This window comes from Poeciliopsis prolifica, unplaced genomic scaffold, assembly GCF_027474105.1.
Source record: "Poeciliopsis prolifica strain line A6 unplaced genomic scaffold, Auburn_PproV2 SCAFFOLD007, whole genome shotgun sequence".
Classification (NCBI taxonomy): Eukaryota; Metazoa; Chordata; class Actinopteri; order Cyprinodontiformes; family Poeciliidae; genus Poeciliopsis; species Poeciliopsis prolifica.
Window position 1 is genome coordinate 17,380,714 of NW_026562382.1, and position 23,190 is coordinate 17,403,903.

A 23,190-nucleotide genomic window follows, 5' to 3' on the forward strand; every position below is an offset into this window, starting at 1 on the left:
AACTACACATTAACGTCACATAAAGCTGGGATCATATAAGAGGTGATGGATAACACAGCGATAAGCTAAATGAGAATGCAAGAAAGTGACAGAATGAGAGCAGAACAGATGGGGACCATATAAACAAATGGCTACCTTTTAATTTGGAAAAAAAAAAAATTTTGAAAATCTATATTGAGGATAAGTGTGATGTGCTCCTTGCTTTCAGTCAAACTGAACAGTTCAAGGGTGTGCTGAAAGAGGTGCTCAATAATCCAAGAGAGTGTAAGTGTCCTGACCCTGTGCTGCAAGGCCCTGGCCAATCACAGGGGGAGGAGATTTTATGGCACTATTGTGTGCCAGTAATTTTTGCTTTCACTGATGGGGTGGGCGAAGGGGGGGTTTTACGCATATGATCAAAGTGGAATTGGTCAGAGAGGGGACAATTCTTCCACAAGAAGGAAAGGCACCAACTGGCTCCAACAAATGACATTTAATTTTCTCAAGTAGAAAAGAAGAATTCTACTTTTTTTTCTCACTCAAACTTAAGTACCGCCTGCGTCTTGGAGGAGAATGACCATCGCCATGGAGAAGTCCAAAAACTTTCGCATTGACGCGCTGCTGGCGCATGATTCAGACAGGGGGGCGGACAGGGACTGCGTGTCCCCGATACCGTTTCACAGCAGGAGCCCTGATACTAGTCCAGCGTCGACCCGCGGCTCAGATTCGCCCTCTTCACATCCAAAGTATCCAAGCACTTCTCCAGCCCAGCTGCCTGCTGTGTCCAGGCCGCATCTCTTCAACCTGTCTCCGTCTGGATTCACCGCTCTGCAACAAGTAGGTCTTATTGGAATGCATCCGGGCTCCATGTATCCGCTGGCGGGCCTCGGAGGCCAGCACCCTGCCTTGATGTATCCAGCCTTTGCGCAGCTGGTTCAGCCTCATCCGGAGCACACGAAGGGGAGCAGCATGGCCACGATGCTTCCAGCGGATCCCTGGGTGAGAGGAGGAATGGTGATGCCGAGATTTGGAGAGTATGTAGGTGGGTTCATTGTGAAATATCATTCTGTTTTCAAAAAAAAATTATAATTAACCTAAACGCTTTAATAATAGCAATAATAATAATAGTATCATAATAATAATTGTAATACTAATAATAATAATAATAATAATAATAATAATAATAATAATAATAATAATAATAATAAATATTTTAAAATTAACACCTTAATAAATGTCTCCCAGACTTTTTTCCTCTGAAGAGAAGCATTTGAAAATTTACTGTAAAAAAAGCTATTCTAGTAAAATTATGGGATGAAGAAAGTATAGCTACATTTTAAAAACAAGTAATGAGTTTGCTTGTTTTTGTTTGTTTGTTTGTTTTTTTCAAATAACTACTTAGTTGTTTTTATGCATTGATTTATTGATATTCTGGATGTGCAGCTGTGATTGACAGAAAAATAGGTTTGGTACAATAACGTTTTGTTGCTGTTGTTGTTTTTTTTTTTTGCCAACAAGGTAAAACCTGCAAAGGATCTCCCATTAATCAGCTATTTGTTCATGCATTAATGTGATGGACATCTGTAGAGTTTATTGCAAACTCCAAAATCAATTACTCATTGGAATAAATGTTAGGAAAAAGGGGACATTATAACCTACACCCAGATGGGCACCTTTGGTGCAATCTGTCAATTTATTTTTTATCATTAATAACGAATTCAGTGTTTATACTTCTGTCCTAGCACCAGGTCAGGCAGCTTTGCTGGGGAAGTGTCGAAGGCCCAGGACAGCTTTCACCAGTCAGCAGCTTCTGGAACTAGAAAATCAGTTCAAGCTCAACAAGTATCTGTCCAGGCCCAAACGCTTCGAGGTGGCCACCTCGCTCATGCTGACGGAGACTCAGGTTAGAAAGTGGGAATGCATTTCAATCAGAAACACAAGAAATATTTCTGCTTTGTAAAATGTTATTTGATGTCATTGTCAGGTATTAGGAGATGATTGTCTTTAAAATCCTTGCAACACGCAATAAAATCAGGCAGGTCTTGGTTGATATAATAATATATTTTTTAATTTATATTTTAATGCATTTTTGAAAAAGAGTGTATGTTTTTTATTTTGTTTTCAAATTGTGTCACATGTCGTCTCTAATGTGTTACAGCAGACACAGTCAATAAATTAGAACATTATTGGAAAGAACATATATTTTAGGAACTTTATCACTAAATGAAACACATTAAATTAGAACATACTGAAGGATGTTTGAAACCTTTATTTCTGTTAATGATGATGATTTTTCACTTACAGAAAATTAAAACATGATATTTAAGAATTTTATTATTATATCAGATTAATAAAAAAGTAATTTTTACAAAAGAAATGTGGCCCTGCTTAGTGGTTGCTATTTTAAAACGTACCATTGATCTGACAAACGAGACTCATTTAGACGTGTATTCTAATTTATTGAATATGACTGCAATATATACCATTGTGGATTCAAATACTGGGCATTATTGTAATTTATTTGCAAGCTGTACTGTGATAATGCAGTATTATGTTTAGCATCATAATACGCTACAGTATTTTTATAGTTTTTGTCCTGTTTCTATTAAGTGAAGTATCACAGTGATATGTATTTCACAACAAGATAAAAAGATATATATATTTCAAACTGAAAAGAAGGGGATATCAAGCTTCAATCATCTTGTGTGTTTTAGGTGAAAATCTGGTTCCAGAACAGACGTATGAAGTGGAAGAGAAGTCGCAAAGCGAGGGATCAAGTCACTGCAACATCTGACAATACAATGGACATACAGAGTCTCAAACATCACCGCATCTCGCTCAGCTCGAGCCTGGAAGAGGAAAGGGAGAGAGAGGTGGAGGATGAGTTTGGAATAGAAGAAATGAAGCAGCTGAGCAAAGCATCTTTGAGCCCTGTCACCTTCACAAGATACAGGGGAGATGAGGTGGGGATCTACACTTCTTACTCTGAGGAAGAGATTGAGGAAGGTCTTCCAAGAGAAAGAAGTGGAACTTCTTCATAGGATGAATTTGTGGATTTGTACTATATGTTTATTTTGTTTAATATTTATTATGATTTTTGTAATTGCACCAGAGTTCCTGCAAGAAAAGATTTTTTAGGCCAAACTGCTGTTCCATGTTTTCAGCAGAAAAATGTGTCAGTAAATTGTTGCGCTCTTAACATTTTTAGTTTGTCACCTTTACCTTAATGTTTAAAAAAATGCATGCAAGATTTTATGTTTATGTTTGTAAGAAGTGACCTTCTGCACAGGCAATAAAACAGATTACACACAATAAATAAACTGTCATTGTGTATGCACTTAAACAAGACTTACTTATTTTATTCTTGGTTACACTTTTGGGCAAAGAGTCAAAACTGATTTGTGGGAGGAAACACGTGAACCATGTCCCTAAATATCCCTTTCCTTTGTCTACTGCAATGTTGTATTTTAAAGGACTTAACATTTTATTTCTTGGAATAAAATATTCATGTGGTCAACACTTTTTAACTGTTGGTCTCTTGCTTCACACTGTTGTGAGAAATGTTGTTGTACAGGACTGTTTTTGTCATGTTAAATTGCTTGTTAATTTAATTGAAGTCACAGTCTGAAAGTACTTACTTTCCAGTGAACAATGTTTTAAAATGAGTTAACCTATGTTAATTCTCCTGGTATTGTTTTAAACAGATTTTGGATTTTAACATACAATCTAATATCATTTCCACAAAAGTGCAATATGTTGAGTGTTTTATGATGATCCAGCCAGTCTGAGAAATAAAGGTGAATTCATCACGGAACATTGAAGATTACATAAATTGTTGAGAACAATACATAAAACTACACTCTCCATAAAGTTCATATTTGTGTAATTATTGCAGTTGTAGATTCAAAAAAATATCTGACATCCATGTGCATATATATTTTTTATGGGAAAACATGTTAGATGAGGTTCATATCTGACGTTTTCTCGCTTCGGGTTCAATATCAAAAATTGTAGATATCTGAGAGGTTTAATTCATGAATTTGATGCAGGCTGATCATAATTGTCATAATACCCACTAATACGTTTTATAGATAGACTGCCAATGTTTTGTCCGCAAATTTTTAAATATCATATATGCATATATGTCTTCATACATATGCATATTTAACATGCATTCTCTTTGATGTAATAACAGTAAATGAATCTTTTAAGTTTCGGACGTCGACTATAATCTTCTATTTACTAACTCCGCACAAAGCGTTAGTAAACATGAAGCGACTTGATCCTCACAGGATTCCGTAATTCTTGCGCAAACCTAACGCTTACTTGTTGTCATGGAGACGTCGTAACTAAAGAACTTCACTCCGAGGTTTTTTTTTTGTGTGTTACCTTAAATTCTCCTCTTAGCCACTTGTTAGAGCTATTTAAGGTAAGACTGGCGTGTTATTGTCACAGTACGCCAGGTTTTATAACAGCCGTGTGGCGTTCCCTCCGTGTTTATGAGTGTTTATGAGTGTTTTCGTGGTTGCGTTTTACGTTACGGAACCGTTATGTCGCAACATATCCATGGCTTCCTGCGTGAATGCGCTGCTCTCTGTCCACAGCCATGTTAGCTGAACCCCGCTGTCCAGCCTGTTTGGCGTCTGTTTATTGTCGATGGAAGCGCTCCGGCGGAGAGACTGACGTTAAAGTAAAGTTCAAAACACACGCTCAGACTCACAGAGGCATATCTTCACTGAAACTGAGAAAATGAGTGCCGATTACAGAAGTTCAAAAGGGCACTGGTGTAACGTATGTAAACCTTAGCATGTACAGGGTTTAAAAAGTTTGCTTGTAATATATAAAACAAGATGTAGCCTACTTGTGGTGTGCATTTCTAATCATCCCCACATAAGTATTTTTGCAGAACCACGTTTTTTCTTTCATGACATTCGGATGTGATTAACGTATATCCAAAATTTAGTTCAATTCAAAAATTATTTATTGATTCCAAAGTAAACTGTATTAAATTGAGCTGATTTTTCCTTTAATTTAGTCATTAATCCTGGAAGTTTTCCGAATTTCCATTCGATGCTTCATTCCTGTTCACAGGAACCCCAGGTCCCTGATGTAAAAGAATGTGAAAGAAAATCCCTTCTCCAAAGAAACATCTTCTTTGGACTAGAAACCACATTAGATCTGACATGGAAGGACTGGATCATTGGAAGAGAGTACACCAAGACACTGGTGATAAGGAACATCCGTAATAAGCTGCAGAAGCTGCACATTAGGTAATACAAACTCACAAACACAACTCGAAGCCATAGATAAAGAAGACAACAAAGCCTCCTTCTTTCAATACAGTGCTCCAGAGACCGTGTTTTTCTCAATTTTGAATCCTGAAGTAGTTCTTCTCAGCCCAGGGACTTCATTCTCCTTACCGATAACTTTTAAACCTCTCCAAAAGGTAGGCTTTTCTGCAATTAAATTAAACATCACCTAAACTTTATTAGAAACACAAAAGTTGTCAATGGCCAACTGTATAGCTTTTGTTAACTATTTTGTTTTATGTTACTTATTTTTCTTTTGTTTCTGTCTGATTGCATGGGCCAGTGTGGGTATGAGGACTCCATTCAGTTTCAAGCTATTGAAGGAAGCTTTAAAGTATGCCTGCATGCCTTGCTTTCAAGTCATATCCTGAAGGTGCCTGAATCTGTGATGCTCCCCCCATGTGCTGTTGAGCACTGCACACTAACCAGTTTCCCACTAAAAAATATCAGGTGCCTTTGATTGTTTTTAGTATTTATTTTCATGTCCTTGCATTTATGTCCTTGATGATTTTATAATCATCAAGGAACTCTTGTGAAGTATTTTCTATTTTCATCTGTCTCTCTTCAGTCATTGTTTTTTCTTCAATTGTCTTGTGTTTTCTTTATTTTCCTCCTCCAGTAAGGTTCAGATGTCATTTAAATGGGATAGTGCAGCTCCATTCATACTCAGTCCAGAGCAAGGCCAGCTAAAACCAGGACAGCAGTGTGTCATCACGGTGGACTTTCAGCCGCTCGAGGCGCAGGTGTACCAGCAGCAGGTGCAATGCGCATATGGAGAAGATGACGACGACGCTGATAGCTGCTGCACTGTGCTTCTACAAGGGATAGGTATTGCTGAGACTAAACTTGCATTGGGATGTAGAAGGACAAATATGAACTGCTGTGTTTTTAGTGGATTTTTTTTTCTTCTTCATCAATGACTTTTTGTGGTTTCTGTGTATCCTACTGATCCAGAGTGAGAGACCCTTTGGCGGCTCAGGAAACCTTTGCAGGTGTTTTTAGTTAATCAGCTGATTAGGGTGCGACCCCATGAGTTCCAAATATTGTAACTTTTTCTCAATACTCATATTTTTTAATACTCTGAATTGTAAGTTTTTATTATCTATAAGCCATAATAATCAAAACTATAGCAAATATGGACTTGAAATATTTCACTCTATCTATAATGAATTTAGATGTATTATGAAATCTTTCATAAAACAAATTATACAAAATTGTTTTTTGAGATGTACATGAATGAGGCTGTGTGCAAAACTTCTGACCAGAACTATACATTATATTAACAATTACATGTTCACCAAGTATTTCAACAATTACCATTATTTGTAAATTTAAATCTCTATGTTTTTTTTTTAGCCAAATATCCATTTCTTCAATTAAGAATTCCCAATGACAAAGAGGAAATCGGAGACGCTAATATTGAGTTGGACTTTGGGTTTGTGGCTGTTGATCACAGTTTGATTAAAGAATTTGAAATCTTCAATCCTTCTCCTGTAAGTAGGTAACTATGTGTTCATGCTAAACCTAAAAATCAGACTCTTGGTTTTGTCACATTTTTCTTCTTGTTCCTTGCTGTTAGGTGACTGTGTGGTTTTCTCTATCACAACTGCCTGGAGCGGTAGCCATATTTGGATCACACTTCAGTTGGGATGTCACCAGTGAGAAAATAATGCCTGGTGATTCAATCCAGGTTTTGGTGACTTATTCTCCAACTGTGGTCGACATAGTCTCTGTGGAGTACTTGTCTCTGAATTATAGAGGGTCACTCAGCAAAAGTCAGGTCAAACTCATAGGAAAGTGTATGGGTAAGACATTCACTAAAATAAAAACAACTACTTTTTTTTTTCCTTGAAAATAAAATGAACTTAGGAGAGTAACCAAAATTAAGGTATTCTAATTTCTTAAACAACATTCTTTCTTTTAGGTCCTGAACTTTGTTTGTCCTCCTCTGTGGTCAACTTTGAGTGTGTTGAAGTAAAAGGATCAGCAGAACAAACAGTGGACTTGCTGAACTTTTCCCCTGTTCAGGCAACCTACCAATGGGACATAGACTGTGCAAACAGTGTTTTTAAAGTTTCACCACGAAGTGGCACTGTGCTTCCATATGGCCAAGTCAAAGTCAAGGTCTTATACAAACCCACACACCCTATGCCACACCACAGAAGAGTGGCATGTCTCATATTTCTCAGGGTAACATGGCCAATGCAGACATACTTACAAAATTCAAACAGATGATTAATTCCTCCTGAATATTTTTTTCTGATCATACTTCCAGGAGCCTCTGTTTCTGGACTTGATTGGTACATGCCACTCAAATCATCTGGAGCCAGTAGCATTAACACTTGAGCACTTGGCTGAGTACAAGCCTAAGTTGTGCTCATCAGAGACTCCGCTGGGGGTGCTTTCACCCACAGAAGAGGTAAAACATAAAAATAAACAAAGAAAAAAAAACACATTTTCCAGTTTATCTTAGTCACATATAGAGGTAAGAATTGATAAAAATGACACAATATTTTTTTTAATGCTTTAACATTGTCATTAATCAGGAAGGAAATAGTGCTGCTGTCATTCCTCCAGCACCTACGGAGAAATTTAATAAAATCAGGAAAGAACACGTGGATTCTCTCTTTTCGCCATCATTTTCATTTGTGTCTATTGAACCAAGTGAACTGCTGTTTAATCACAAAAAATCATTCTCTATCGCTACATCATCTACTGTCTCGCAGTGTGTCACCTTTAAAAATCGCACCAAAGAGAAACTCAGGTATGTAAACGTGTCAGGGAAGTTTTGTTGCCACAATGGAAGCCAATTATCATGTTTTTCCTGTGGAAATATACATATAAACACTTGCAATGATTCTGTTCAAGCCTGATGTGGACCGTTATCCAAGCTTCCCCTTTCTGTGTTACTCCTTCATCATTTGAGTTGGCCCCACTGAAATCTACCACTGTGCTTGTGACATATGAACCAAGACAGATCAATGCCCTGCATGGAGGAGAGCTTGAGTGCTTTGCATACTGTAAGGTAATATTACTCAAAGTAATATATTCTGCCATACAGTTCTACTTTCTTTCATTCGAAATGGTTCAAATTGTGATTCGTAGTTTTTTCTTGTTGTAAACGCCAAACAATGTCCAGATTTTCAGCTGTTTTAACTATGCTTCTCTAGATGCCGCAGGAGAATCCTTCTTCAGAAGAAGTACTTCCATGTCTGCCTTGTTGTGTGACTGTCAGAGTCATTAGCCACTCTTTTCAGCCAGGGAAAGATCATTTCACCCCATCCTGTATTTTGAAGCCCAACAAAGTGGTAAGATGAAAGAATTACCTACACACATATTATACAGCTGTTGCTAGATCCCAGGACAAAACACAAAACTTAAAGGGATAATATTATGTATTTTCTAGACACCTTGAACTATTATGTGGTATGATAAAGTAACTATGTAACCTTCAGTTTTTCTAAAAGAACCATAACTTTCAATTAATGCTTTGAAATTGGCCTCTGTCTGTTTAAAAAGCTCCTGCTCTTTCCTACACCCTGGCTTTAACACGTCCTTGCCATAATGTTCATCCATGTAAATTTTACTGTGGGTCATTGTGGTATTGGACTGAGAAGAAGTTTGGATGATATCAGTTGAAATGTGTTTTTTTGTGCCCGGGAAATTATTTCTAATACATGTCTGAAAAATATTTATTTACTGACTATTATCACCTTGTTCATGTTAGGTGTTTCCACCTCTGAGTCTTATTTCCTATCGGACTGTGCTACTGCAGAACAATGGTGATCGACCTCTCACCTTCTGCCTGGACCACAAAACAAACAGTGACATGCCAAAGTCTGTGCATATGTCACCAGGCTGTGGTTTCATTAAGCCAAGACAACACCAAATCCTTACCATTGGAGCAGTCCCCACTCTGGATAGTCCCACAGAGGGGTTTAACTTACCACTGCAGCTTAATGCAGCTGAATTCACTAAGGTACCACACGACACAGGAACATATGATGTGGTAAAACTTAATTACATTGTTCTGTTAAATCTTTGTCTTTCTTAGGAACTGACAGTTGTGAGCTCCTTAAAAAATCCATGTGTGTCTTTTGAAAATAGCAACGGTTTACATTTCAGCGCTACAGCTGTCGGCTCAAAATCTCAGCTCACCCATTCCATCAAGAATTTAAGCAGCGTGCCCATCAAGTTAGTTGATTGATTTATCTTCCTATTGTCATTCTGCCCCTGGTTCTCAGACCGTTTTCTGTGTTGTATTTTTACTTTGAAATTACCTCAACACCATTTTTACAGCTGGCCTTCTGTGATTGTTCTCCATGACAGGTTTCAGTGGAACATTCCACATAGAGATAAGAATCTTATCTGTGTTGAACCAGATGCTGGCAAACTGCATCCCAATGAGAGCTCGGTGAGAGATTAACAAAGTTTCACATAGTGTGCATTTAAATTCAGTGTATTGTAAAAGTAATCATATTCCTTGAGTAGTTTTATATTTTATAGAGGTAAAACTGTTCAGGTGGAGTTGGAAGGTAAATGAAATTCTTTTTTACTTTTAATAAGACAGCTGCAAGTTTTTTGAGGTGTGACTCTTACAAGCAGCTGTATGTAGAGATTGAACTTTCACAAAAGTGCAGTGATTTCCAATTTATGCCACAGATCCCCAACTTGAATTAGGTTAGGACTTCTATTGCATCCTTTTCAAACCTGAAGAGGTTTTTTATCAACCATTCCATTGTAGCTCTGGCTGTTCGCTGCTCTGCCTCAAGTCTCAACAACAAACTGGTGTCTAAATTTTTTCCACATAGGTCAAAATCATTAGGCAAGTGTATGCTGTTGACAAAATGTGATAAAAAATGGACAATTTTGTGACTGTTTTTGACTATTAAACAGTAACCTAAACATTTGATGAAACTAAACAAATCATTTTTGCGATATCTGCCTTTTTAGGTCCAAAACATAAAAAAGATTTTGTAACTCTACCTCAGGCGAACAGTTTCCAAATGTCTATTTTTTTGTCTTTGTAGAGAAGGTGAGGTCGACTGATTTTTATTTGTTTTGTCTATTCTCAGCAAGAACAATAGGATTTGAATTGTTTCCTTTGAAAACGTTAGCTATATTTTTACGAGTTAAATGTATTACCAGTAGTTAAATGTGGATTCTGGTGAACCCAGATCTGTTTTGTGTAAATACTACTGGATACCTATGATCCTATTTATTATGAAATTAAAAAGTTAGCAAAAGGCATAATTCTGAAAAGATGGCTATTTTGTGTTTTATTTCAGTTTGTCAGGAAAAGATAGCCATAATTGAACAAGAAATGAAAGACTCCATCTGGAGCAAACACCGGTACTGGGGGTAGTTGCATAAAGTAGTGCACAACTATGTACTATTTTGTATTGGTCTAGCTTAAAATCCCAAGATGAAGTTATTAGTTGTTAAAATATAAAATGTGGACAAGTTCAGGTGGTATGAATATTTTAGTATATCACTGTAGATGAGTTTGGAACGTAAGACTTTGATTGGGATATTTAAAGCAATCTTTAATGTGAAGTTTGCCCTTTCCACAGGTCCAGACATGGACGTTTTCTCCTTTGACAGAAAAAACATTCGCATTCAAGCCCACTCTCAGGTTCCAGAGCGATGACTTTAAGAAGTCGCTACTCATTTTCACAGTGAATGGAATTGGTGCAGCTTGCACCATTGAGGTTTGTCTGTCATTGTGCTCCACACGTTAGATTAGATTAGATTTTTTGTTAGATATGTCTTTATTCTATTGCAAATCAAATTTGATTAAAAAAAACATATTGTGTAGTTGTGTAGATTAAAAATAAAAATACAAAAATGAATTTGATCAAACACTTCCTGTGTGTGTGTTTTTTTTTACTTCCCAGGCAGAGAAAGAACTGCTAGATATTGGAGAGAGCTTAGTTGGAACCTGCCAGTCGGTTAATATTCCTATAATGAACAACTGTAGCTGCCCCATCTCTTTTCATCTGTCTCTACAGCAAGTAGAAAATCCCCCTGACTCTGAGGATAACAGTGGTAATTTGTGGCCTCCTTTGGGAGAGTTTTCTTTGCCTTTTTAAAGTTGTTTTTATTTTGATATTTGCCTAATTTCAAAGTGATCACGTTTGTCCTGCTTCTTTAAGCTCTGCAACTGGACTGTGAAATAGGAACAATTGCTTCACATTCCACTATGCTACTCGGATCCACTCTTAGACTGAGTGCACAAGGCCAGTACCGCTGGGCCATCAGCTATCGGATTACAGATGCCAAAGGTAAACAGTTATTATCATCAGACAGTAGCGCATAATAGTTTTAATAATTCACTCTACATATTTTTTAACTTATGTGTGTCTGCCATCTGCCTGTATTTTTTTGTTATGTTTTCTTTTTCCAGGCTTTGGTATATTTCCTCCTGAGAAACTGTGTGAAATTCAAGTTAAGGGGGTGTTCCCCACCTTACAGGTGGTTGATGCATGTAGCAGTGGCAGCGTGGCCAGGCTGTGCAAGCAGTATTTGTGGAAACTCTTCTCATTGGACAGTTTTAATGAGCACATGCTTTCCACCCCATGTCCTGCAGAAATCACTTTCAAAGACCCCACCAACTACAGGTTAGTTGGTGTTATTTTATTCTCTGAAAAATACAACTTGAAGTTCATACTGAGGAGTACTGTCTTACTTAAGAAGAACTCATCTCTTTGTAATGTCAGATTATGGTGTTTGCTTCATCTTGTCCTTTGCTTCCTTTGACAGTCGGAACAGTCTCTTCAGTTTCCCTCAAGTAATATTGGATTTCAATTTTGGTGCTGCTCCTCTGCATTCAGATCGCTCAGATTTTATGTTGATGTTTTGGAACCCAGGTTCTATATCTGTAGACTGGTATGTAAACAACAAAGTGCTCGCTGCATGATATAGTCAAATCATGCAGCGAGAGAAAAAAAAAATGTTTCATTGATTTAGTGAAATTAGTGAAACATTCTAGTATTTTCTTGTAAATACTTGTTAGATTGTTATTTTTCCATGCATGGGTAATTTTATTTACTGTTATTTTTATGCTTCATTTTCAATATTAGGACATTCTTATTTCCAGAGGATCAAGAAATGGAGCTAGAGGACTGGGCTGTGACAGGACAATTTAGCAAAGCAGAACTGCATCACATGAAGGTCACATTATACAGTTATGCATATTAGTTATCATTCTTACCCCTGTCAGACTTAGAGTTAATACTATGTCTTTCCAACCAAGAAGTCTATTTCTGTCAGGAGTGAGTGAACACATGCATTGCCAAAAAGGGGTATCATTATATTTCAACAATAAATTAAATACCTTAAAGATACTGATCATATAAAAAATGTAATTATATCGTTATGTCTTCACATTGATTTATATTTGTTTTGTTCATTTACAGGTACAAGACAATCAACTCTTCAGAGTTACCCCTCGTTCTGGAACTTTGCTTCCAGGCCAGAAAAGTCCAGTACACTTCTGCTACAGGTCAGGGGTCATTTGAATATACAACTGGTTCTCATTCCTGTAAATAGGGCTTAGCTGTAAGCTTTTAAAAGTCATTCTCTCAAATGTTTTAGCAATGTTAAAGTATCTGATTACACCTTCTAAATCTTTTCATTCACAGTCATGACTTTATTGGAATTGACCAACTTCCTGTTTTGTTCAAACTCAGTCTTGGCAGAGTTTTTTTGGTAAGTATTCTTACAGTTGGTTTTATTTTATTGAACTGTAAAGGTCTGAACAATTTACCTCAAAGGTAAAAGTTTTCATCTCAGCATAAAGTCACATCTAAGTTTGGTGTGTGCTTGTTGCAAAAAAGTTAGAATAGGGCGAGGCCACAAGAAGGAAGCCTCACTGCCTCTCCAACTTCCAACTAGAAAGGCTAGACATCTCTGTGACATTGTTCTCAGATCTGAGGCAATCAAATGCAGTAAAAAACAAACACATCATAAACAATCACAGCTGAAAAAAAACAGCCACTGCTGTCATAATCAAAGGTTTCTTTCAGGGATGCTGTTGATTTTTGTGCCTTTTCTGTGTGCAGCTAAACTTTCAAGGAGTAACATTGAACCGAAATGAACCATATCTACACTTTGCTTCCAATCACCATGTATTCATGCCTGTAGCTATTCAGGACTCCAGTCCTCCACGACAGGCAGGTCATTTTTTAAATCAAAAATGCTAAATGTTTTTCAGCCTTATTAATGAAATAAATAAAAGCTAATTTTTTAACATTACAGCTTCACTTTGCATAACGTTTCTGAGAAATATCGTAACTCTTTCATTTAATAATTGTCTAGATATATGAATTGTACAATGGTGGTGCGGTGACAGTACAGTATGAAGTGGACCAAGCTGTGTTGTCACAGCTTCAGATGGAGAACTACGATCACCCAGTCTTGAGCTGTCTCAGTCCACAAGGAAAAATTCCCCCTGGGAATAAAGCCATCCTCGAATGGATCTTCTCTCCACTGGAGGCTAAGATGTACCATGTATAACTCACACCATGTGTTGTTTACCTTGTTTTAAATTCATATTCCATGTAGATTAGTCTTGTAGTTAATAGGTGGTCAGAGCTTATCACTACAATTTTTTGTAAAATGTTTATAGATTGTTTTATTTTTATTATGGACAGATGGATGTTCCCATACACATCCAGGAAAGGGATTCTGTAATTGTAAACTTTGAGGGATGTGGGATGAATGCAACAAGCGACAGTATCTCCATTGAATACAGCGATGCTAAGACAAGTGAAAACTGTGCCCCAAAGGGGCCATTCCCAGGACAGGCAAGTGCATTTATATACACAGTGTATGTTCTGTTATTTATTTATTTTTGTAAAGAAAAGATCCAATCAGTGCTTATTTAAAATATGTTAATTTCATCGAATATATAATTACTGAAGTTTTCCAAATCCAGGTGGCTTTGTTGTCCCAGGACAGTGTCTTTATTGGCGACATCCCTATTTGCACAAAGTCTTCGAGAATCCTGTTCATCACCAATTACACAGAAACTGTGTACTTTGTCTGGGAGATTCCTACACAAGGCAACCAACAAGTTTGTCCAACCAGTTAAATCTAAACAAAAAAAAAAAAAAATGATGTTATAATTTTACCCCATCTGAGCAACTTTTCTCTCACTCATGTGTTATTGCAGGTGGTACAGATCCATCCAGAACGAGGGTGTCTTGGTCCAGGGGAGTGTGTTATGTGCATCCTGACCTTCAATTCTGATTTCCCCACTGTTTATCAGCTAAATCTCATATGTCAGGTACCAAAGTGTAGCTCTTGATTTTAGGATGATGTGCCCCGCCTTGTCAAACTTTTGCACATTTGTCATGTTGCAGCCATAAACTTCTAAAAAATTTTGGGATTTTATGTACCAGTGTACCAGTCTCCTGATGTGAAAATCTGGTGGGTGAAACCACAAAAGGCAAAAATGATTCTACAAATTATTGATTAAAGGAGCTATACCCAAAGTCATGCTACACTTTCCAGGTTTTTATTTGTGATAATTTTTATGTTGCAAGCCAACAGGAAGCCGACTTCCCCCACTGCCTCTTCATCAGTACCAGAGTTTCCTCTTCTGAGGAGGCTGTGGCATTTATTTAAAAATAAAATTATTTTTATTTGTAATAAAAACCTGGAAAGACAACATATTTTCCCTACATAATTACACAAATTGTTTGTGATTTTAACTGGACAAAATGTGAAAGAGTTCAAGAAGTATGAATGCTTTTTGCCAGGCACTGTTTGTGGTAAATGGTCAGACATTAAATCTAAGTGTTCTACTTGCTCAGCTGACTATTTTAGCTCTATTTGTGTCACTTTCTTCTCCAGATCACTCACAAAGCTGCGCTCATCCAATATCACAGAGCCTTGCAGTGCTGGGAGGAAGAAAAGAAACGACAGCAAAACGAATTCACAATCACAGACAAGATCTCTTCCCGCACTCAAAGAGTTTTAATAGATGAGGTGTGTCTCAAAAGATGGTTAAACCATTATAACCATTTTCACTGTCTTGACAATATTTCCTTTCTGATACAGATAGTTCTCGCACCTCCTGCAAGAAAAGGGGCGCCCCTCCGAAAATACAAGGTGATTAGTAATGTAGCTGCTTTTTGAATATAATGTGAAAACATAGGTCTTTGGAAGAAAAACAGCAGTACAGGTATAGTGTAATTTATCTGCTTCCGCTTCAGACTCTTCCTCCAATCTGTTGCACCAAACCCGTCAGCAATTTATACGACAAAAATAAGAGAGCTCAGTTGCGGCAACAGCGAGAATCAGCTAACTTATGGAGACGCCCCCAAATGCCCCGACCTGCTCTGCTGCACCTCAGTGTCACTGCCCACACCTATGACATTCCAGACTTCTACACACACTTTCCTGATCGGTAAAATAAGCATTATGGCTAATCTTTTTTTACACACTGGATATAGCTGAACCACTGCATTTTGATGAGAAATGTCTTCTACCACATAAAGTCTTATTTTAATTGTGAAGCTTTGAAAATTGTGAAATAGTCTGTTATTACTTACTGATGCTGTTGTTTTATGTAGATACCTTCAGTTGACCAGGACCAAACAAACATTAATTAAATCTTCAAGCACATGCCGCCCTGCAAAGCTGTGTCCATCAACATGTGGCGCTGAGAGAGACATTGTTGTGGACATACTCACTCCTCTTTTCAAGTAAGATACAAAGATATAGCAACTCTTCGTATGTTAGCTTCCTCTTTTACATTGTTTTTAAAATTATTTGTCTTTGACATTCTAGAGATCTCCTTGATGATTCAGCTTTTGCAGAATCTTTGATGGTTTTAGCCTCCAGGCCTCCAATCTACAAGTGTCAGACCTCTACATCTCCCTCCGTCACTCATCCATCTTCACCTCAACATTCTGGTCAGTCGAACTGGACAGTGGACAGAGAAGAAGCTGCAATATTTTTAGGAAAAATTCCTCAAATCCAGGCCACAACGGAGTCCAAGCATGCTCCTTCTGACTTGGCTGAGAATGTTTTGTTGAAGACACTCCAGAACTTAATGATGGAAGCTGTGACTGGAGAGCTGAACTTTTCGGCATGCCCCCGGAGCAAAATACCTTCTTTGTCAGTGAAGTGACTACAATGTGTAACTTGTTGCATAAGTGCTCAGTTAATAGTTGACAAAATTACATTATATGTTCTGTGTTCTGTTAGGTGCAGGACGTCGTTTGCCTAAAGGAGCAGGCCGGGCCTCAACTATCATAATCTACACATCATTCAACCAGCCAAAATGCCTCTATTGCTTTCTTCTAGATCCACCACATGTAAAAATCTGTATTTCTTCTCTCCTTATATAGCCCCAAAATATAATTAAAATAATTTTTAAATTAATAACTTGTTAGAGACAATTTCCTTTTTCACCTTTTAATTTATATGGCAATTGAAAATATTTAGTTTGTCATTTATGCTTGAATTTATGAATTTTCACATTGAAAATAAACAAAAAAGCATTTTAAATAATGTTTATAACAATCCATTCAAGTGTCATTGTAAATTTCAAGTGTCATTGTACAGTAATAGAAAAAGATTAAAAATACCCCAACTGCAAGTCTTGCTTAAAAATAAAGATGAGATTAATAATATTTAAATACATTATTGTGCTGAATGTAAGGCCAGTTGGTAGATACAGTTTAGGTTCAAAGCAAACCAACTAATAGCCTCTAAAAAAGTGCAAAACTTGTTTCATTCTCTCTTTTCCGTTTGTTGTTTACCACTATGAATGCCTCTTTTTTTCCTATGTAACAGGCACAGTATGGATACATTTGTTTTTAACTTGTAAGAGGACTTAATCTGAATTTGGAGACAGCAGGAAAGATCTTGTCTTGAAGATATTGGATCTTCTCCTCTTGAGTTCCCTGATTCTCAAATTCAAAGTAAGGGATCTAAAAGACAGTAAGAGGAAAAAGGGAACAAATATACATTGCAGGTTATGCTTTTATTCTCTATCAGCTGAAAATTGGAAAGGAATTTAAAAAAAAAGAAAAAAAAATTCACAATATTTGCAAAACATACCTCCACCACCTCATATCCCATTCTTTGAAGGTGTCTCCTCTTTGTGGCTTCCTTCCCCAGCAGGTGTCGCGTGTTGGTACAGAATCGGCTTTGCCCATCCAAGCACAGGGCAATTCTATTTAAGAATATAAATATTTTTATTCTCTTTGTATTACTTTGAAAAATAACACCAAACAGCTCCATATGAAACACAGTTCTTGCCTTTTGTATGTGTGTTCCCACTGAGACTGGGGAAGAATGAATCCATTCTCATCCAGACAAATCTCTACATCTAGATAAAAAAATTCAACACACATGACAAGCACAGATCAGTGAAGCATGGATAGGGGCAGTTCTAACATGTTATTCTACAAAGTTAAATGTAATTTTTTTTTTTTTTTACCAGTTTGTTAATTAAATATTTTACACACCTTTGATATGTGCTTGACAACATTATCTTTTAAAAGTTTACAACATGGATATTAAATTTGGTAAATAATCTTGGAAATTTCTAGGAATAACAATTCATTAGTCTTTTACTTTTTTTTTATCAAGACATTGATTAGTAAAATAAATTCAAAGTGTGATATTGCTGCTGGCCACACACCTAATTTATACTTAAATTATGTCATTGTAGCTTACCTACAGTGTATCCAATGGGGATAAAAACGCTGGCAAAGAAAAATTTACCCCCCAGCAACTGCATAAGTGGACCTTTGACCTTTTGGAAGAGCAGTGTCTCCATAGGGCTCTCAAAAGCCTGGTCCAAAGAGGAAAACTTCTTTACATGGAGAGAGAAGGGAAGTCTGGGACCCTGAGAGTTTGAAAAAAAGGGGGGAAACACTACATCTTTACTATGGAGATCATCTCAATCAAGTTTTCTGAACACAAACAAACTACTATTATTATAAATTCTCAGTGTCAAAGAAAACTCACCCTGTAGTAAGTACACTCTAATGAGGCAGAGAGATGAAGCTGTGTCAATTGTCTCAAAGCGTTCTTGTCCACAGGTTCTCCCTTATCTTTAGGAACGAAAAGGATTATTAAGCACATGTATTTTATCTAATTCATTCTTGGGTGTAGCGATTTGTGATTGCATTGAATAACTAATAACTCCCTCTATTTTGGTGCATTTTGCTTAGATTTTATGTGGAAGTAGTGCCTAATTATGAAGTGGAAGGAAAATTTAGGACACTAAATTTGTCACAAATTTAGTGTCCTAAATTTGTCACAAATTTAGTGTCCTAAATTTAGCGTCCTAAATTTGTCACAAATATTACTTTAATTTAGTGGACATTTTCATCAATTAATTTATTACATAATGTAATATGATCCAAGTTTCCAGATTTTAGAAGTAATTTTCTTTAACAGAGCAGAAATTTCATCCAGTAACTTAGCATGAATGAATAGTGGGACTATCCCTCTCACTGTATCCATCAGCAGTCTGAGCCTTTCACATACCTTGCAGCTTCTGCAGGAAGTAAAGGCTAAAGATCTTGTCCATGTAGTTGAGTGGAAAGCGTTCCAGGTGAATGCAGGCGTGCAGCACATCCAGTAGGGAGCGAGGCTGGAAGTGGGAAAATCTGGCCGTCAAAACGTTCTCCAGCTTTTTGAACATCTGACTGGAACACTGATGGACAAAGAAGAGCAGCAATATGACAGGAGATGGTAATGCTATAATCATAAAAGAGACTGTGTACTTATTATTTTTTCTTTAAGGACAACCAGTGAGAAACATGGATTTCTTGTATTACAACAGAACCAACAAGCTCACCTGTGGCAGGTAGTTGAGTCGGCCAATAGCAACAATCTGTTTGGCGATCTGTGTGTCGGTGTGCCTCTCAGCACTGCACACAAAGTTCTCAGCCACAGCCTCAAAAATGGGCTCCGAGCGGCACCTCATATGCAAACAGTACTCCATGACCTTACTGATCAGCTCTGGATCACACGTTCCCAGCCTCTCTGATGAATGAAAGAAAATGTTCACATTGTCTTTGTTTAATCTACTATTCCGGCAAATATTCTAGAAGTCACAGAATTACGACTAAAATCTAAACAGTTGGGATTAGGTAACCTAAAGCTGTTTTACAAAGAATACCTGGTAGATGTTTCTCCATAGCAGCCAGGAGTTCTTCATCATGTTGCCCCAGAATCATTAGAGCGGAGAGCACCTTGATTATTTCATCATCACTGAACGCTTTAAAGACCTGTGACGCTCTGTGACTCAGCCTCAGCACTAAGGAAATGGTCTGTGAAACAGAAAATTACTGTAGCATCACTATAAGCGAAGGGGTTTTCTACTCTACTTCAAAATAGAGAATAGTAAACACCAAATATTGGAAGCGTCAGATGCGGTATCTATGAAAGCATTTCAAGGTTTTCATTTTTAAATGCAAATGTGTCCAGAGTTGGTTGAAGCATGGATGTGGCCTTAAAGTTTTCATATTTCCATGTCATTGATGTATGAGAATTTTATAATATAAGACAAAGTAGGCGACACTTTAAATTTTTATATATATATATATATATATATATATATATATATATATATATATATATATATATGTAGTTTGTGTCTCTCTTTAAAAGTGATGGAATCTTATTTTAATACCTCATCTGTATATGACTTCTTGCAAATGTAACCTGTCTTTTTATGTAAATATCTCAAGGAAAAATAGCTTATGCTAACAGATAGAAATAAACATTCTGTTTAGAACACAAACAACAAAATTTGAATCTTTCTAGCAATAAGACATTTTAAAAAGCAGTCTTACAACAATGATTTGCATTTTAAATCAAGGGTCACAAGTTGCTTTTTGGACGATAGTTAATGATGCATCAGATTTACGTGCATAAATCTGACTTGTGTGAGTTCTAGTGCTCTTTGGGGGAGCACCCCTTTGGTTAGGATTAGTTTGTTGTTAACGTCTGTATGTGTTCCTACCTGTTTCTGCTTCAACTTCAGCAGACACTGAAGAATGTCACTGACTTGGCTGGATTTCAGCCTGTGCATCTGCCTTTGAGTTTGTCTGTGCAGAACAGACAGCATCAGTGCTTGCTGCTGGCAGCTGGGCTCATATAACACTGTCAACAGGGAGTAAACTGCTGCCACCTCACTGGGAGAGACCACATCCTCTACAGCACAGCTGATGGAGTTCATGACCTCTGTCACCAGGCCCGACCCGCGGCCTTCCAGAGCACACGCCACCTTTCCTAGTTGGCAGAGCTGTGCTAACCCGACATCCCTGCTGGGAAGCAGCTCCAGGCACTCTTTCACCAGGATCAGGACTGCAGGGCTCTGGGCTTCCAAGCCAAACTCAACACATGCTTGCAGTAAAGAGACCAGTCCCTCTGCTCTGTCATTGATTGGGAAGCCTGCCAGTTCGGAGCACAACTTGGTGATGACATCCTCCTCAAACAGAGACAGGATGTTTACATGTGCAGCAGCGTCTCTCTGTGCTTTGGCGTATGGTGTGTATGAAGAGAGGTGTCCACCTGCTCTCCCTGCAGGTTTGTGTGCCACGTGGGCATCATTGTGGCAGGGGGTCGCTACATTGGTTGTAGTTGTTGGAACCTCGTAGAACAGGGCAGCGCCAGCTGCGGCGGTCCGCGTCCTTTCGCTTTGGAAACAGCGCATGACAGGATCAGTGATGTGTGGCTGTTCCGCAATAACAGATTTACTGACAAATTCAGAGTCTGTGACTCTTTCTGGAGAGCTGCAGAGACTGAGGCCACGGTACAGAGGAAAACACGCAGAGGCTTTCTGGCATGCAGTCCTGAGTGACACTGACATAAAGACGATGGACTTCATCGTTCTTAAAAATGCTCCTTCCTGTTGGCGAACAGCACAAGAGTCACTGTCAAACATGTGCTACTTTGCTAAACATTGAAAAAACAATCAGAAAAATCAAAGATGACGTTGGAAACACAGCATCTTTCCTACAGATTGCACACGACTTACCTTCTGAGAGACACTGTGATCATGTAAGCCTGAGACAGAGCCTGTTACATAGAAGTCGCATGCGGCGTTTTGCAACGAAGTTGTGTAAAGAGCACGTTCACGTGTTTGCATGTGCTGCCACCCAGCGGCCAAAGTATTTATTGCACACGGGCTCCACGTTACATACCCATTTGTCATTACATTATAACCACAGTCAGTCAGTGAATATTTACTGTGGAATCATCAGAGTCCGTTAGTGGGTGGGATATATTTTATAAGGCTGCCTGAAAAGTGCCTGTATAAAAACAAAAATTAAAGTGAGCGTGTGCTTATTTTATTATGATAATAATAATGGTTTGAATTAATTTAAATGCAATTTCTTAAATTAAAAAAGTGTAGTATTTTCTTTTGATCTTGCATTGCCATTTCTATTTTGGGATTCATAAAAAAGTTATTAATTTAACTAAATTCAAATACATCAAGTGGTTTGTTTCTATGGGGCTTCATCAGATTTTAGGCTCCCTGTTTAAGGAGGAATAATGTGAAATATGAAACAGATTAAACTTTCTGCACAACCATGTGTTCTGCCGCATAATCTATAGTCGTTAACAAGTGAAAAAAATCTCAATAATGAAGGATGGAGTTATTTGGTATCTTAGATATGATTTTGTATTGTGCTGCTGGTGGAATTGTAGCTGTACACTGGTCCCTTCTTTTTTTATTTATCTATTTATTTAGTTATTTTTGACTTACTCTACGAGGATGCTCCTCCATCAGGACTTGTTCTTCTAAACTAAGGTTAAAGATCACAAAACTGAACACAACAGCTATTTATGATTGTATTGCTGCAATTGTTGAAGGTGCTGTATCATGAATGTCCACAAGATGGAAGTAGAGACATAGAAACTGAGTTATCTTAAAGATAATGTTTCAACAGAGTTTAGCTTAAATCCATACACATTTAGGAAAAGCAGAAGGTTTTAACCTGTTTAATTATAATAAAAATGTTGATTTTTATCTTCAACAGAATAGCGATACATTGCAAGTCACGAAAGAGTAATGTTTGCTTTACTTTTATTTTAAGCAAAATGCAGACTAAATTCTGTCTTTGTCTTTTTATATCAAACTTTTCTGACACTGATAATTCAGTAAAAGTGTTTCTTAATTAAAAGAACCCGTGTCCCCAGACTGTTGTTTTAATGGTTGCCTGTTTGTGGCTGCCAGTGTTTAAAGGTTGATCCAAAAGTCATCTTAACCCACCATCTCTCAGAGAATCTGTGTATGTCTGTGCGTGTGTGTGTGTGCGTGTGCGTGTGTGTGTGTGTATATCACCCATCTGGCTGCTCCATCTCTTTCCAAACAAGCAGCAACATGGCAAGCCCTCTGGACACAAGTTGGACGAAGACGAAAGAGCAACAAGACCCGGAGTCTTTGTATGGGGAGCAGGGCAGACGAGATAAGATCTGTTATAATAAAGTTACTCTGCTCTGCCAGTAATGCTGATGAATCAAGCTGCCTCGTCATTCTGCCTCGGTGTGGCTTCTCTAAATAGGCAGAAGACTCATTAAAATTCCAAAAGCTGTTCCCGATGAAAATGTTTATCTTCTTTCTGTCTGAATTACCAGAAGGAGAAATACAGTGCTAAATAAAACTACAAGTTCTGAGTAGTACAGAAGAATTTGTTTAGGCTATTTTTAAATTGCAAACATAGTTGAGTGACACTTTAACTTATTTCAGTCTTTTAAAGCATATATTTTTATCCATTTGAAACCAACAAAAATGTGCATAGTAAAACAATTAACCTGACGTTCAGGGTCATTTCGTTATGACTCTTAATGATATGTCTAAGTTTCAGAATTAATTATGTCCTTTTAGTTTAACAGGTCATTTTAGATGTGCAGTGTTAGA

At 37.5% G+C, this 23,190-nt stretch overlaps 2 protein-coding genes and 1 pseudogene across 3 annotated transcripts; 2 read left to right on the plus strand and 1 right to left on the minus strand.

Annotated features, from left to right (window-relative positions):
- Window positions 1-458: 458 nt before the first annotated feature.
- LOC129361354 (motor neuron and pancreas homeobox protein 1-like) lies at window positions 459-3,446 on the plus strand. Its single transcript, XM_055032158.1, has 3 exons — window positions 459-1,021; window positions 1,722-1,882; window positions 2,694-3,446. Exons 1-3 carry the CDS (start codon window positions 553-555, stop codon window positions 3,018-3,020), a joined length of 957 nt encoding a protein of 318 aa, XP_054888133.1. The 5' UTR covers window positions 459-552; the 3' UTR covers window positions 3,021-3,446.
- Window positions 3,447-4,306: 860 nt separating this feature from the next.
- cfap65 (cilia and flagella associated protein 65) lies at window positions 4,307-16,666 on the plus strand. Of its 2 annotated transcripts, XM_055032156.1 has the most exons (35): window positions 4,307-4,408; window positions 4,584-4,669; window positions 5,071-5,249; window positions 5,323-5,425; window positions 5,572-5,738; window positions 5,908-6,116; window positions 6,645-6,781; window positions 6,868-7,093; window positions 7,213-7,478; window positions 7,564-7,707; window positions 7,835-8,052; window positions 8,157-8,313; window positions 8,459-8,596; window positions 9,016-9,267; window positions 9,343-9,482; window positions 9,618-9,702; window positions 10,862-10,999; window positions 11,186-11,336; window positions 11,444-11,572; window positions 11,695-11,908; window positions 12,051-12,176; window positions 12,371-12,461; window positions 12,707-12,792; window positions 12,932-12,998; window positions 13,352-13,462; window positions 13,608-13,799; window positions 13,943-14,095; window positions 14,227-14,364; window positions 14,464-14,577; window positions 15,147-15,281; window positions 15,354-15,404; window positions 15,509-15,702; window positions 15,869-16,000; window positions 16,086-16,415; window positions 16,506-16,666. In XM_055032156.1, exons 2-35 carry the CDS (start codon window positions 4,586-4,588, stop codon window positions 16,525-16,527), a joined length of 5,079 nt encoding a protein of 1,692 aa, XP_054888131.1. In that variant the 5' UTR covers window positions 4,307-4,408; window positions 4,584-4,585; the 3' UTR covers window positions 16,528-16,666. The 2 variants fall into 2 exon arrangements, with proteins under 2 accessions (XP_054888131.1, XP_054888132.1); XM_055032157.1 differs by lacking the exon at window positions 4,307-4,408 and having other exon boundaries at window positions 4,584-4,770.
- A 121-nt stretch (window positions 16,667-16,787) lies between these two features.
- On the minus strand, window positions 16,788-21,364 carry LOC129361353 (FAST kinase domain-containing protein 3, mitochondrial-like; annotated as a pseudogene).
- Window positions 21,365-23,190: the final 1,826 nt, after the last annotated feature.